The 14,476-nt window shown below is 44.1% G+C and overlaps 1 protein-coding gene across 2 annotated transcripts in view; it reads right to left on the minus strand.

Moving 5' to 3' along the window:
* The window catches only part of RPTOR (regulatory associated protein of MTOR complex 1), a 324,545-nt gene that overhangs the window by 156,345 nt on the left and 153,724 nt on the right, over nt 1-14,476 (minus strand). For both annotated transcript variants that reach the window (XM_070390212.1, XM_005907642.3), the window contains exon 6: nt 2,159-2,334. In XM_070390212.1, the coding sequence (XP_070246313.1) occupies nt 2,159-2,334 (176 nt within the window). The remainder of the gene's footprint in view (nt 1-2,158; nt 2,335-14,476) is intronic.

Genomic DNA, 14,476 nt, shown 5'->3' on the forward strand with positions numbered 1-14,476 from the left:
CTTCAAGTCGCACCATCTGCCTAGACCCAGACTCAGTTTCCCTCTCTTCCAAGAAGTCCTCCCTTATCCCCTTGGCCCCTCTGTCCTCTGGAAACAGAAACAGCCCTTAGTGCCATACCCTTGCTCGTGGATGGCCTGAAATGTTCAGATTTCCTTGTCTGGCAGGAAGCACTCATTTAAATAATGAATTTTCAGGCCACATCTTGTCTCCTCAACGAGACCATAAATTTTTGAGGGCAATGGTTCTTTGCACTGCCTATAGTGCTTAACATGGGTTTTAAGTACACTGGTGGTATTTAGTAAATTATTTCTTGGACAATGAATAAAATGAACGGCTCCTGAGCTATCTGGACCATAGATCTTCCTGAGGTCATGTTAAATGGCACCATAAACCTTTTCTGACAGTGATCACAGAGTACAGAGAATTAAATAGAAAAATTCACAAATGAAAGAACGAAAAGACCTACAGTCAAGGGCAGGAGCGTGCCCACGGAGCGAAGGAGTGATGCTCTGAGGCGGTGTGGGCATGGCTGCCTCAGCCTCACCGGAGGGCAGGTCCCTGCTTTCCTCCTCTCCTGTCAGCCCGACCCTCTGGATGAACTGGGGAAGCCTCTGGATGAAGCCAGTGTCAGCACTGGCTTCAGGTATTTCCAGCTCTGCCTCGTTCGCCTTCTCTCTCCACATGGGAGCTTCGACCTCCACGTCTCCTGCTTTTCCACCTCTCTCCCTCTGCTGCCTCCCCCAGCACCCAGCTCCTTGCTGTAATCTCCCAACATGCTAACAGGCAACAGCCACCCCCTCCTAGTAGGAATCCCATCCATTGTGTCCTCCCACCTGTGTCTCTATGGGATTCTTTTCAACATCCCTGGTTCGTAGTCTCACTGTGTTATCAGCATCTTCCTCCCTTCACCTCCCGTCACACTTGATGACTGTTCTTGATGACAATAGTCCTGCCTCACAAGAAGGCTAGCTCAGCTCTCTTTCTTCCATGGGTGAGGTCCCTCGGGGTACACTTTGGCCACATGCATTCTGCTTTTTGAGGTGCAGTGGAGGAGCGGCCGAAGTCAGGCCCTGTCTGAGTGGGCTGAGCTGTGGAGTGGGCTCGGCAGCTGGGGCCACTGCCCATCACCCCGCTCCTTCTCCTCTAGCTCCTTAGGGATCAGCTGAGCTAGAAAAGGCTTCTCCTTGGAGAGACCCACAGCTGGGACTTGAGAGGGATGGGGTGGAGTGGGAGGCAGATGCCCTCTTCCAGGCGCTGTGTGTCAACCCGATGCTGCAACGGAGGCAAAGCTGCAAGTCCAAGTTCTCATCGAACCAGCCATTGGAGGCAACTTCATGTCCCGACCCCCACCCAGGCTACAGTCACTCAAGGGGCCTCCCAAAGGGTTGAGCACCATGTTGCTGCCCCTAGAGTCCTCTCCTGTCTCAGTACTTTCTCCAGGGCTGTGGGGAAGGAAGCAGGACCCCGTGTGTCTGGTGGGGTTAGGACACCCTGGCAGGAAGTTGAGGAAGAAGCCCCCACAGAGTCCAGTGAACCCACACGGCTGCACCGTCCTGCCTGTGGCTCACCAAGGGCTACTTACCTTCATGTATATGGTTTCCAGCAAAACATAAAATGGAAAGGCAGATATTAAATGGGAGCAAGACGGTCTAAGGGACAAAGTTGGACTTGGAGGCAGGAAGCACACACATTCCACTGTGAGTCCTGCCAGGGACAGAGGGCCTTACATGCAGCTTCTACCATCCTGGAATAGCCCACGTATTTCCTCAGTCACAGTCACAAGAGCTTTGAACTTCTCAAAAGAGTGATGGTAGGGAAGTAATATGAAATATTCTACTTCAACTCGAGCAAAGAATTATATAACTAGAGAAGCTTTTTTTTTCTTAAAGAAAGTCCACTTTTCAGCATGACCCACCTTGGTACTGAGGACACCACCTCAGTTAGCCAAGATACAGACAGGGAGCTCCTAGAAATCATGCACACACCTGACCTGGGGGAAAGCGCATCCTGAGCCCTGAAAGGAAATCCCCAGCATCCACTCGGAGTCCTGAGTTCATGCCTGGAACTTGGTCCACCAGAGTCAGGTAGATTCCTTGGGTCCCCATGGCAAGCCCCAGGCAAGTGAGGTTGCTGGGATTTGAGGCAGGCGCCACTTACCAGCGCAGGGCGATTTTGATGGGGGTGGTGAGGCATGATGTGAACAGGTCAGCTGGGAGGTCGGGGATCATGGGCAGGAGCTCGTTGGCCTCACAGGCTGCCAGCTGAATGCAGTTCTTCATAGACGGGGGCAAAGGCATCTGGGCCAGTGGGTGGTTTGGGTTAATAGCAGCGACCTGCAGGGGGACAGGAAGGAGAGTGGCTTAGCCATTGTCCACAACTAGAGACTAATCCAGAAATATGACATGAAGGAAAGGGTCTGTCGACTGAGGCTTAAGGCTGAGGGGTTCCAGGCCAAGTTCCCCAAAAAGAGGCCCAGCTGTCGGATCCTCTCCTGGAGATGATCGTTAGCTCCAGCCCCAAATCACTTGTTATGCAAGGACTCTTGGGTTATAAAGGCCGGGGGCGGGGGAGCTCCATGAAGACCAGGTGCTGGGGTTTCAGGTGATGATGGCGCCAGGTGGGCAGATGGGGCAGGAAAGTGCAATTTTTAATCGCTGATGGCTACGTGCTTGGTTCCCAACTTGAAAAGAATGTTTATGCTTCTCAGGTTTTGCTCCTTACTAAGAATCCCCTCTGCATGACTGTTTATTTCACATTTGCTATTTCATTTGCTTTTTACAACATTCCCACGAGGTAAGTTTTCTTTCCATTTTAAAAGATCTTTTACAATGAGGAAACCGAGACCCCAAGAAATGATGGGAATTGCCAGTCACCGGCAGAGTCCTGGTCATGGGTGGGGAGGCTGGTCCTGAGCTGAAGTCTCCCCTACCTCATCCCATGGGGGCCCTCCTGCACCCACACCACACCTATGACACTAACATGCATGCTCTGCAGGAGCTGGGCCTAAGAGCATGCTCAGGTGCACTTTGTAAGGTATACACATAAAGCTGTGTTCACTCATATATCCCTACCATAGATTATGACATGTAAAGTGTTGTCATTATTAATGTGGATAAAACCTTGTTTTATTTCTCAAATGGAAGGCAGTAAAAGTTGTATTTCTATTAATAATCCCTTCTGCTATAGGAATAGCAAGTCCAGAATACACATCAAATTCTAGTATACTTAAAACAAAATAAAAAAGGCAATTTCTCGAGGAATGGTTTTTTTTTTTAATTATTGTGGCAAAATACACACAATATAAAACTTACCATCTTATCCATTTTGTTTGTATGGTCAGTAGCATTAGGTACAACTCACATTGTACAACCATTACCAGAGTGCGTTTTTTAAAGTACAGAGAAAAGGGAAGGCAGAATCACGTTTAATCTTCTCCTTGGCTCCGGCGCTACGATCTAAAATAGCACCAGTGAAGCAACCTGCTCCACACAGGAAATTAGTTTCCAGGTCTGCTGTGACAACCCGCTAGGAAGGATGACGGGTCTGGGTGCCGTGTGGGTCTGCGGCTCATCAGACCTGAGTCATGCGGAAAGACGTGGAGGCTGCAGATGTGTCAGAGTCAGGGGAGGCTGCCGGAAGTGCTCCACTCGCGTGCTCTGTGGAAGCATGTCCTCCCCAGTTCAGGGGGAGGATGACAGCGGCAATGGGTCGGGCTCCGGAAGGGGCATGGAGGGCACAGCTCCGAACAGTGAAAGGGGCATTGGAGAGGCGGCCTGGGACTGAAGCCGACACATATGCATCTCGTGAGCATTACCACTAACGGGCACAGATGAGAGACCACAAGCAACGACTTAGGAAGAAAGAGTTGTTTATGTAAAAGCTAGATTCAATATTCTCAAATGCTGTCGTGCTAGTTTCAACTTCTCTGTCTCTAATCTGCTTCCACAGTAAATTTACTTTCTGAGAACCGAAGAGCAGGTCCACTGGCCACAGGCCTTCCACCTTCACTGTTGCCTGTCACTGAGCTTCTGCAGACTCAGGCTCTCTGAAGTGAAGCAGTCTGTCACATCAAGGCCATCTTTCTCTCAAGACAGAGGGCCCCAAGCGGAGACAAGGGTGCTCGGTGGGCTTAAGGAGACTTCCGCAGGGGTCAGGAGGTTCGTGCCCTGTCCCCCGTGGAGGCGGTGCTCCGATGCCCCGACAGAGCCAGGCGGTGCTGTTGGGCAGCAAGTCTGCTCAGTGCCTCTGTGTTAGACCTGCCTCAGGCTGCACCTCGTGGTCCACGGGCACTTCGCCCGGAGCCTCGCAAGGTACCTGAGGCAGTGGAGCCCCAGGAGACGGGAAGACGATGCAGAAATATCTTCATCCCAAGTCCATTGGAAACTAAATTTCCCCATTCAAAATGGTCATTGATAGAAACCCTGATTTCTTAAACAAGCTCCTTGAAGTATGCTGGTGTATTATTGGCAGAAAGCACCAAGTGTGGCTGCAGATAATCTGAAGTATGGTAACACACAGTAATAGTCCCCTGAGGACTCATATCAGACCTGTCGTCACCACTAGGCACTCAGAAGGCAGATGAGAGCTGCACTGGGGTTAATTAGAGTCAGTAACATTTTGTAAAAATGACATTCAAAACAAAGGATTCCACCAACAATTTATTTTTTTAAGCTTCTAACCCAGGAAAACAACAAACAAACAAAAACAAATTATTTTAACAGGTGAGCTATTTCCTGTATATTGTTTTGGTTTTGTATTTATCTAAGATATTGACCTTTTAACTGAAATTCGTCTTGGAATAATAAATAGCCTGCATGTAAAGCTAACTACTAGTGATTCAGAGAACTTTTCAAAGGCACCCAAGTAAAGAAGCTGGTCCAGCTGGGAGCCGCCACTCACCCTGCAAGGCACACCCCAGATGTACTTGTACCCAAAGGGGCTTCTCCTGGGGAACCCAGAGGCTCAAACACCAAAAGAACTTTCTTCGTTAAAAGCTCACTAGAGCCTTCTGGAGGATTTGAGAAGGATCCAGAAAAACCCTCAATGCGATACACAGCAACCAGATCCAAGAGAGACATCTGCTACCTCTTCTACACGTGTGGATAATGTAGTGCTCGTGCGTTCAGAGCTCATGGGAAGGCTGGCCAAGCGGCTCACACAAGGCCTGGAATCACTCGCTCCAGAAGCACGGCTGGAGGGGCTGGGGGTCGCTGGGGCAGCACCTGAATCTCTCATTTCCTAAATAAACCTCTGCCATCATGCTGCTTCTTTTCTCCATATATGTATACATGTTAAGAGACAACTCGATAAAGGCACCAATAATTTCAGAGGCGTCTTTAACAAGCAGCTTTCTGAAAATAACATCTACTTGGTAATAATTCCAGTTCTAGCTTAAAGCAACTTTTATTCTCAACTCAGTAACCCCTACTTACAGTGAACATTTTTGCAAAGTTCAGAGAGAGATTAAGATCTGTAAACAGATCAGGTATTGCTTGCCCAGCTCATTATGATATTAAGCCCATTAAGATATTAATGGAACATCTATCACACATCAGATACTGTACTAAAAATAGCAGATAAAAAGTGGAAGTAGTAATTTTTAATATATAATTTATATAATTCTCTATGTGTGTGTGTGTGTGTGGAGTCAGTCACTTCGTCATGTCTGACTCTTTGCAGGCCCACGGACTGTAGTCCACCGGGCTCCTCTGTCCATGGAATTTTCCAGGCAAGAATCCTGCTCCAGGTTGCCATTTTCTATTCCAAAGGATCTTCCTGACCCAGGGATCGAACCCATGTCTCTTGCATCTCCTGCACTGGCAGGTGGACTCTTCACCACTAGCACCACCTGCAAAGCCTCAATTCTATATATATCAAATATTAAATAGCATTAATAATTTAAAAACAAGTTGCTGGAAACTGAAATTTAGGTCAAGAGAGCAGAGGGAGTCACTCTGTTGCAAGAAGACTTGTAACAATAATAGGGAAACCCCCAATGTTCCCCACAAAGGGCAGCTAAAGAACATGCTTCACAGCATAGTCTGTCATGATTATCCTGAGAGCTTACCTAAATGGACCATCCACTGTTTTAAAGCCATTTCGTTGTTAGCAATCAGTTTCTAAAATGCTCTATAATTATTCTATAACTCAATAAAGATGCTTAGTTAGAAATTACAATGAAATTTCTCCCCAATTAACTCTTAAGACAGGCAACTAAAAGAAGGTAACTCAAAAACTCTCCGATGCTTTACATCACAAAGAGCATTTACGTTTGGGGGTTACTGTGAACAATGCTGCTGTGCATCTGCGTACAGGTTTTTGTGTGGACACATGTTTTCAAGTCTCCAGGGTACAAACCTAGGAATGGAACTACTGGGTCATCTCCAGCTCCAGGTTTAACGTTTGAGGAACTGCCAGACTGTTTTCTAAAGTGGCTGCAGCATTTTACCTTACTTAACCATCTTGATGCGGTGCTATGGTCTGAATGTACATGTTCCCCCCAAATTCATATGCTGAAATCCTAACCCCCAGAGGTGACAGTGCTAAGAAGGTGGGACCTTTGGGAGGTGATTAATTTATGAGGCTGAAGCCCTGCTGAATGAGGTTAGTGTCCTTACAAAAAAAGCAGCCTGACAGCTCCCTGACCCCTTCCACCACATGAGGACACAGCAAGAAGGCCTGGCCATGAACTAGGAAAAGGGCCCTCACCTGACCAAGCTGCACCATGATCTTGGTCTGTCCAACCTCCAGAACTTTGAGAAATCAATCTCTGTTGTTTAGAAGCTACCCAGTCTGTAGTATTTTGTTACAGTAGCCCAAATGGACTAGGACAGGTAGGAATTTAAGATTATTCATTTGATACTTTCCCTATTTTCTAACATAAAGATCTAGTGCTGTAAATTTCCCTTTCAATTGCTTTCACTGTTTCTTAACAATGCTGACAGGTTGTACATTTCTTTTCTTTTTTTCTGTTTATTTAATTGAAATATAGTTGACTTACAATGCTGTGTTACTTTCTGCTGTACAGCACAGTGATTCAGTTATACATATACACACACACACACACACACACACACACACACTCTTTTTCTCATATTCTTTTCCGCTGTGGTTTATCACAGCACACTGAGTATAGTTCCCTGTGCTACACAGCAGGATCTTGTTTACCATTCTGTATATAACAGCTTACATCTGCGAACACCAGCCTCCCACCCCTTGGGAACCACAAGTCTGTCTTCTATGTCCATGAGTCTGTTTCTGTTTCATAGATAGGTGCATTTGCGTCACTTTTTAGAATCCACATGCATACAAGTGACATCATATGGTATTTGTCTTTTTCTTTCTGATTTACTTCACTTAGTATGATAATCTCTAGTTAGAACCATGCTGCTATAAATGGCATTATTTCCATCTTTTTAGGGCTGAGTAATATTCTATTGTATATATACCACATCTTTATTCATTCATCTGTCAATAAACATTTAGGCTGCTTCCATGTCTTGGCTATTGTAAATGGTGCTGTTTTGAACATAGGGATGCATGTGTCTTTCTGAATTAGAGTTTTTCTGGATATGTGTCCAGGAGTTGGATTGCTGGATCATATAGTAAATTAATTTTATTTTTAGTTTTCTAACATATATTCATTTTCATTCAGTTAATGTACTTTCTTTTATTTCCCTTGAGATTTTTAACCCGTCAATTATAGGTTAATTTTTTTTTCTGATATTTTTCTGTTGTCTTTCTATCATTGACTTCTAGTTGATTTTACTATGGTCAAAGAGCAGGCCTGTGTGATTTCTATTATTTAAAATATGTTGAGGTTTGCTTTATGACCCAGGATCTATCTTGATGGATGTTTCATGGACACTTGTGTATTTTGCTGCTGCTGTTGGAGTGTTCAGTGTCAATTAGAGCTCTGTGACTGATATTCAACAGATAGGACTGTGCCTTCTGTTTTTTCCCCTTGCAAAAGTCTTACTGTACAATGTTGAAGAGGAATAATGAGAATTAATATCTTTTCCTTGCTTTTGACCCCAATGTTAAGAAAAATCACTTACCCTCTTGTCCCTCCCCTCAAATGGGCTGGTAACTTCCCGCCTGCCCTTCTCCCTGTGCATGGCTCTGTGACCACCCAGCTGAGTACTGCCATTTTTCCGGTTGCCACCAGAAGCACCGTGGCCTGTGCCACCACAGATCCTTTGCGAGAGAACATCAGGCCTTTATCTCCATGGCCTCCAGCTGACAGAGGGGGGCCCTCCTGTGATAGCAAGTCAGGCCATGCAGATGAGTCCTGCCAGGAACCACAGCACCCTGCACCAATATCCCATGGTGCTGATCATGATCTGTGGTCCAAAATATTAAGTGATTTCTGGCATGTTTTAAAATAGACTAAATTAGGAAAAAGCATTAAACTCTTAAGACTTAACTTGTAGAAGCTCCCAATTTTATGATAGCTGCAATAATGTACTATATTCATGGATTTGGGTTAATAATTTTTCCTTTATTTCTTTTTACATTTCATACAAATCAATCAAAGATTAAACATATTCAGTGAATCATAGATATATCTAAGGAAGATAAATAAATGTAGCTTATTCAAATGTATATTTATTTATCAGACCAAATCTGTAAATGTTTCCTAAACAGCTACTTCATATGAAGCTTTCTTGATAGGTTTACATAATAGGTTTAATAAATACAGCAGACAACACCAATAGAAGAGATACTATAAGACAAGGCATAATTATTTTGTCAAATGAATTGCATAAAAATTTGCTATATGAGGTCATCTGAGAAAGATTTCAGGTGCAAGGAAGTAGAATTTTAGTTACACCCTTAAAGTTGACTGTACTAATGATACACTTTGCTTGTCTGTGGATTTCATTTAATACCACCAGTAGTGAGGGTTTCTGAATTTTTTATGCAGAGAAATCACATTTCTTTTACCCAAAGTCTTCAAATTCCAGGACTAGGAACAGTACAAGGTGCCAAGAGAAAAGAACTGCAGGTTCCCATAAAAATCATAAAAGGGAAGGTGTGCACAGGAGCTGAGTCTGGAGACAGCTTATGTATGTTCTGTTGCCCAGGCTGACTGGACTAAATGTAAAAGTGCTCTGCAAACTAGAAAAGGTTGTACAAATAAAAGAGGGTAGGTAATGTCCCTCAGCTAAGGCCTCCGGGTGCTCTGGCCTCCCCTGGTGGTGCCTTTCCACCTTGCATGGCCTCTTCTCTTCCCAGTTCTCAGTGGCAGCAAGGGTCCTGATCTTTGAGAGGCTGCTTTTCTTATCAGTGCTTTTCTGTGACCCTTTCCACTTTCTGGTTAGCAAGCCAGCTCCCAGCACCCTAGGAGGCCCACCCTTCTCCTCCACTCATCATTTCCATAATGGCTTCATCTTCTCCAGCAAGGGGCTGTGGGTGGCTGTGTGGAGCCCAGTGAAAGGAGTTTCTGCTGTATTTGCTTACAGGTTAACCCCCATTCACTATCCTATAAAAAAGTGGAAATGGCAGCATTTTTTCTAAATTTACAAATGTGGAGGGGGGAGTGTTTCAACAAGATAATAGGTTTCTTACCAATATTTGTTTTGAAAATGTTCACTACTAACAATTCTTACAGCTTACTATACATAGAATGTAAGATACAGAAGGGTGAACTTGACCAGCCTTTATTTCAAAAAGGGCCTGTTCAGCGTGTGTGTGGAGAAGCAAATGGGGGAGGCACTTCACTGCTGAAGCCTGAGGTGGTGCAGGGGTAAGACAGGGCTCACCTGAAGACCTGCCATCGGGACGGCCTAGGAAGCACCTGGAGGTGCTCTTCTCTAAAGAGAGTTACTGATGTGTCTGGGGGAAACTAGGGTGGCTAGTGTAGTCGCCGGCTCTCAGAGAAGGAATGCTCTCTGGACTGTGGGCAAGGGTGCTCCAGGATAGCCAGCTCCCACCTGCCTGGCCCTCCATGGCACATAGCGACAGTGGGTAGCCTCCCTTCATTCTTAAATATGAGAAGCAACAGGGAGTCATCATAAGCCTTCTGGAGAAAGGAGAACAACCCAAATAACTCATTTATACAACCCAAATAACCCACAAATTTATACCAGAGGTAACTTAAAAAAAGGACATCTTTTTAAAGTCCATATATTAAAAAATAAATAAGGTTATCAACATCACAGACCTCTTGTTTCCCTGCTACCTACAAATGGTAATTATGAAGCTACAGAAGAGAAAGAATGGGAGACTTGAAAACACTTGTAACGTGAAAGCTAGAGATGGACAGCCTGAGCTCCCTGTAGAGTTAGCATGGTGGACCCTGCTCTGTAGCGTGAACATGCCGACAGCAAGTCCATGGAGAATGCTCACAAATTCACAGACACAAGCTCCATTTAGTAAGCAGTCATCAAGACATATTCCTTATCTACAGATAACCTTAGAATTAACTTGTGACACTCAAAAACCATAGACAGACATTGTTACTATAAATATTAACCTTAACACAGAGTTAACTTCTATTTCAAGTTCCACAGACATCCACACAATGTGCTGTCTACAATACTAGCAAAGGAACCACAAGGTTGCAAAATACGAATTCTCTAGTTCTATGGGATACACATTTAACATTTTTTGAAGAAACCTGAAGTGTGATGTTAGACTTTTTTTTCACCATTAATTTACATATGTGACATAAAATTTAGTCACAGTGATGACTACATGAAGATAATGTCATATATCAGTATGAACAGAGGATTTCAAATGGGTATTTAAGTCACTGTGAATTCAGTGATGCTGCAGGATCACACCTGTTTCTATGAAAATGAGTGTCCGCTGGACAAGGTACTGAGCTGCTGGATGCTACTGCTGGAGCCAGCAGAAGCGGGTCATACAAAGAAGTTAACCAAATATTGGATCAAAACATGATTCTTGGTACTTCCCTGGTGGCCCTGTGGTTAAGATTCCACGCTTCCACTGCAGGGCGCAAGGGTTCGACCCCTGTTTAGGAAACTAAGATTCCGCATGTCATGAGACATGGCCAAAAACAAAACATGATTCGCTTGGAGGTATTGTGAGAAAAGCCCTGTCAAGTGTGAACAGACAGTAAGAGGAGAGAATGAAGCCACCACAGTAATGGCCTGAGCCTCGATAGCAGACCCCCCACCCAAAGTGTGTCAACTGTCCTTGGGGGAAGACATCGTCCCACCACTGCTATGGCTGCCACCAAGAAACTGTCTGGGCTCCCGTCCCACACCAGTGAGGACAGTCATGCTCAGGATCAAGTCTTACAGGGACACAGCGCAACCCCATCAATCTCTGTAAAAGAAGGGCACACCTTTTCCCATCACTGGACATCAACTCACCTCTCTGCCTCCACAGAAAGAGAAAGAAAGGCCAAGACTTGACCCCTGCTTCACTGTGGTCTTCAGTGAAGAGAAGGATCGTAACTGCTCATGGCAAGTATCTACTGGGAGCAGAACTAATGGATGAAAAAACTTGATAAAGACCATTTCAAAGAGAATCCATTTTAAGATTTGGTCTCCTCTTAGAGCTACAAAGATTCTATATTCAAGATAAAAGTTGTTGCCAAAAAAAAAAAAAAAAACAAACAAACCCTGGATTCTCTTTCTCTGTCAACGTACATACTGTGTATATATGGTGGATATAAATACTCCTCTGGCTTTTATCATGAATGGAGGTAGCTGGACGTCTGGACTCTTGTGATGGCTACAACAAGGCCACTGGGCAGACTTCTCAAGTCCACCTTCTCACCTACCATAAGAAGTAAAGGTGAGATTGTTCCGTGAAAAGAGTCTAAAACTCCACACTCAAACTGTCCATGATGAGTGTGGACAGAATGAAGACAATAAATAGCATATGCCATATGGTGGGTGGAGTGGGGGGATTGTATATGACCTAGCTTTAGCCAATGAGATTCTCACGAAAATGACCTAGCTTTAGCCAATGAGATTGACCTCATCGTATATGACCTAGCTTTAGCCAATGAGATTCTCACGAAAGCAAGTGAGCAGAGGTCTCATTTGCTTTAGTAACAGAGACAGATGTGAGGGTTCTGCCCTTTCCCCTCCTCATCTAGCCTCAAAATGGAAGAATGTGCTGTAAGCATCAGGATAAAACATCAGAGTGGAAAGACTAAAAACAGCCTGGTTCCCTGATGGTACAGCTGAATAATTAAATCATTTGCCTCAGAGTTCCTAGCAAAAATGACAAACTGTGACTTGTTTAGAAAGCAGAAGTGAGATTCTTCATTACTTACAGCAGTCTAAATACAAGTGCTTCAAGTCTGAGAAAGATTACATCCTTTCTTAGGTTGCTACTTGAGGATTTGCCCTAGCAGAACAAAGGAGAAAATTGAGGAGAAAAGAGACAAAGGTAGAATCTAGGAAACAGTGGATGCATCCAGAAGAACAATAAGGAGAACTCCCGGGAAGACAGTTTTGGAGCAGGCTTGTCTTAAACAGCTGATGAAGCAGGTGGTGGAGGGCTGGAGAAGAAGAAACTTTGGGAAGGGGCATATTTTGAGATTCAATGCTACCCATGCAAATTTGGGAACTGTGGAAATGCTAAAGATCTAATCAAGAAGAAAGACAATCTCCAGGAAAATCAAAGCAACAAACGATTGTAAAAATGGAAAGCACAGCACCCTAGTTAGCCATTCAATGAACAGTATTTACATGGTCATAATCAGGGAGCTGAAGTTTAATATTTGTCATTTTTTAGGCATACCTTCTTAGTGTATGTATTCATGGGGAGTTAATTATGCTCAGAGACTAGAGAATAATCATAAAAGTACAGATAACAGAGGTTGGGAAGGTCCAGAGGTAAAAGAAAGTCCAAAGAAGCTAAGAACCTATTAATAAAACCAGAAGATAGGACTGATTATTGACAAAACTATTATAGAAATAAAAACATAAGCATATGATTTCAAAAGGCAAAGGTTAGAAAGTATAGGGAATCCAAATACAGGGACACAACTAAATGACAGCGAGGAAATAGGAGAGGGTAGTCAGCGACCCTCTCTCTCCAATTTCTCTTTAGAATTCACAATTTACAATGTACTAATGTGACTTAAAACTATGGGGTACCATGTCTCTTTACTATCTAAGTTCTATATAATTTCTCCAATTGTTTAAATAGAATTTACTCATGGCAGTTCTGTTTTTGGTTTATATGGTAGCAGAAAGCCCAGAGATAACCTAAACATTATGAATCAAGAAGTAGTAGTATAAGCATAAACTGTGGAAAATTCTGAAAGAGATGGGAATACCAGACCACCTTATCTGCCTCTTAAGAAATTTCTACGCAGGTCAGGAAGCAACAGTTAGAACTGGACATGGAACAACAGACTGGTTCCAAATAGGAAAAGGAGTTCGTCAAGGCTGTATATTGTCACCCTGCTTATTTAACTTCTATACAGAGTACATCATGAGAAATGCTGGACTGGAAGAAACACAAGCTGGAATCAAGATTGCCGGGAGAAATATCAATAACCTCAGATACGCACATGACACCACCCTTATGGCAGAAAGTGAAGAGGAACTGAAAAGCCTCTTGATGAAAGTGAAAGTGGAGAGTGAAAAAGTTGGCTTAAAGCTCAACATTCAGAAAACGAAGATCATGGCATCCGGTCCCATCACTTCATGGGAAATAGACGGGGAAACAGTGGAAGCAGTGTCAGACTTTATTTTTCTGGGCTCCAAAATCACTATAGATGGTGACTGCAGCCATGGAATTAAAAGACACTTACTCCTTGGAAGGAAAGTTATGACCAACCTAGATAGCATATTCAAAAGCAGAGACGTTACTTTGCCAAAAAAGGTTAGTCTAGTCAAGGCTATGGTTTTTCCTGTGGTCATGTATGGATGTGAGAGTTGGACTGTGAAGAAGGCTAAGCGCTGAAGAATTGATGCTTTTGAAGTGTGGTGTTGGAGAAGACTCTTGAGAGTCCCCTGGACTGCAAGGAGATCCAACCAGTCCATTCTGAAGGAGATCAGCCCTGGGATTTCTTTGGAAGGAATGATGCTAAAGCTGAAACTCCAGTACTTTGGCCACCTCATGTGAAGAGCTGACTCATTGGAAAAGACTCTGATGCTGGGAGGGATTGGGGGCAAGAGGAGAAGGGGACGACAGAGGATGAGATGGCTAGATGGCGTCACTGACTCGATGGACGTTGAGTCTCAGTGAACTCCGGGAGTTGGTGATGGACAGGGAGGCCTGGCGTGCTGCGATTCATGGGGTCACAAAGAGTTGGACACGACTGAGTGACTGATCTGATCTGATCTGCTCTGAGTATAAGCATATTATTTTCATTTATAGAGATACTCATAGAGGAACTAGAAATGTAAACAGTTCAAATAGGTTCCCTATAATAGCAGAGTCTTGGCCAAGGAGGGGTGAGGCCAGGGACTACTTCATTCACCATAAACCCTCAGTATTATTTAATTTTTAATATCATGGCATATACTAATTTAGTAA

Source organism: Bos mutus, chromosome 19 (genome assembly GCF_027580195.1).
Source record: "Bos mutus isolate GX-2022 chromosome 19, NWIPB_WYAK_1.1, whole genome shotgun sequence".
NCBI lineage: Eukaryota > Metazoa > Chordata > Mammalia > Artiodactyla > Bovidae > Bos > Bos mutus.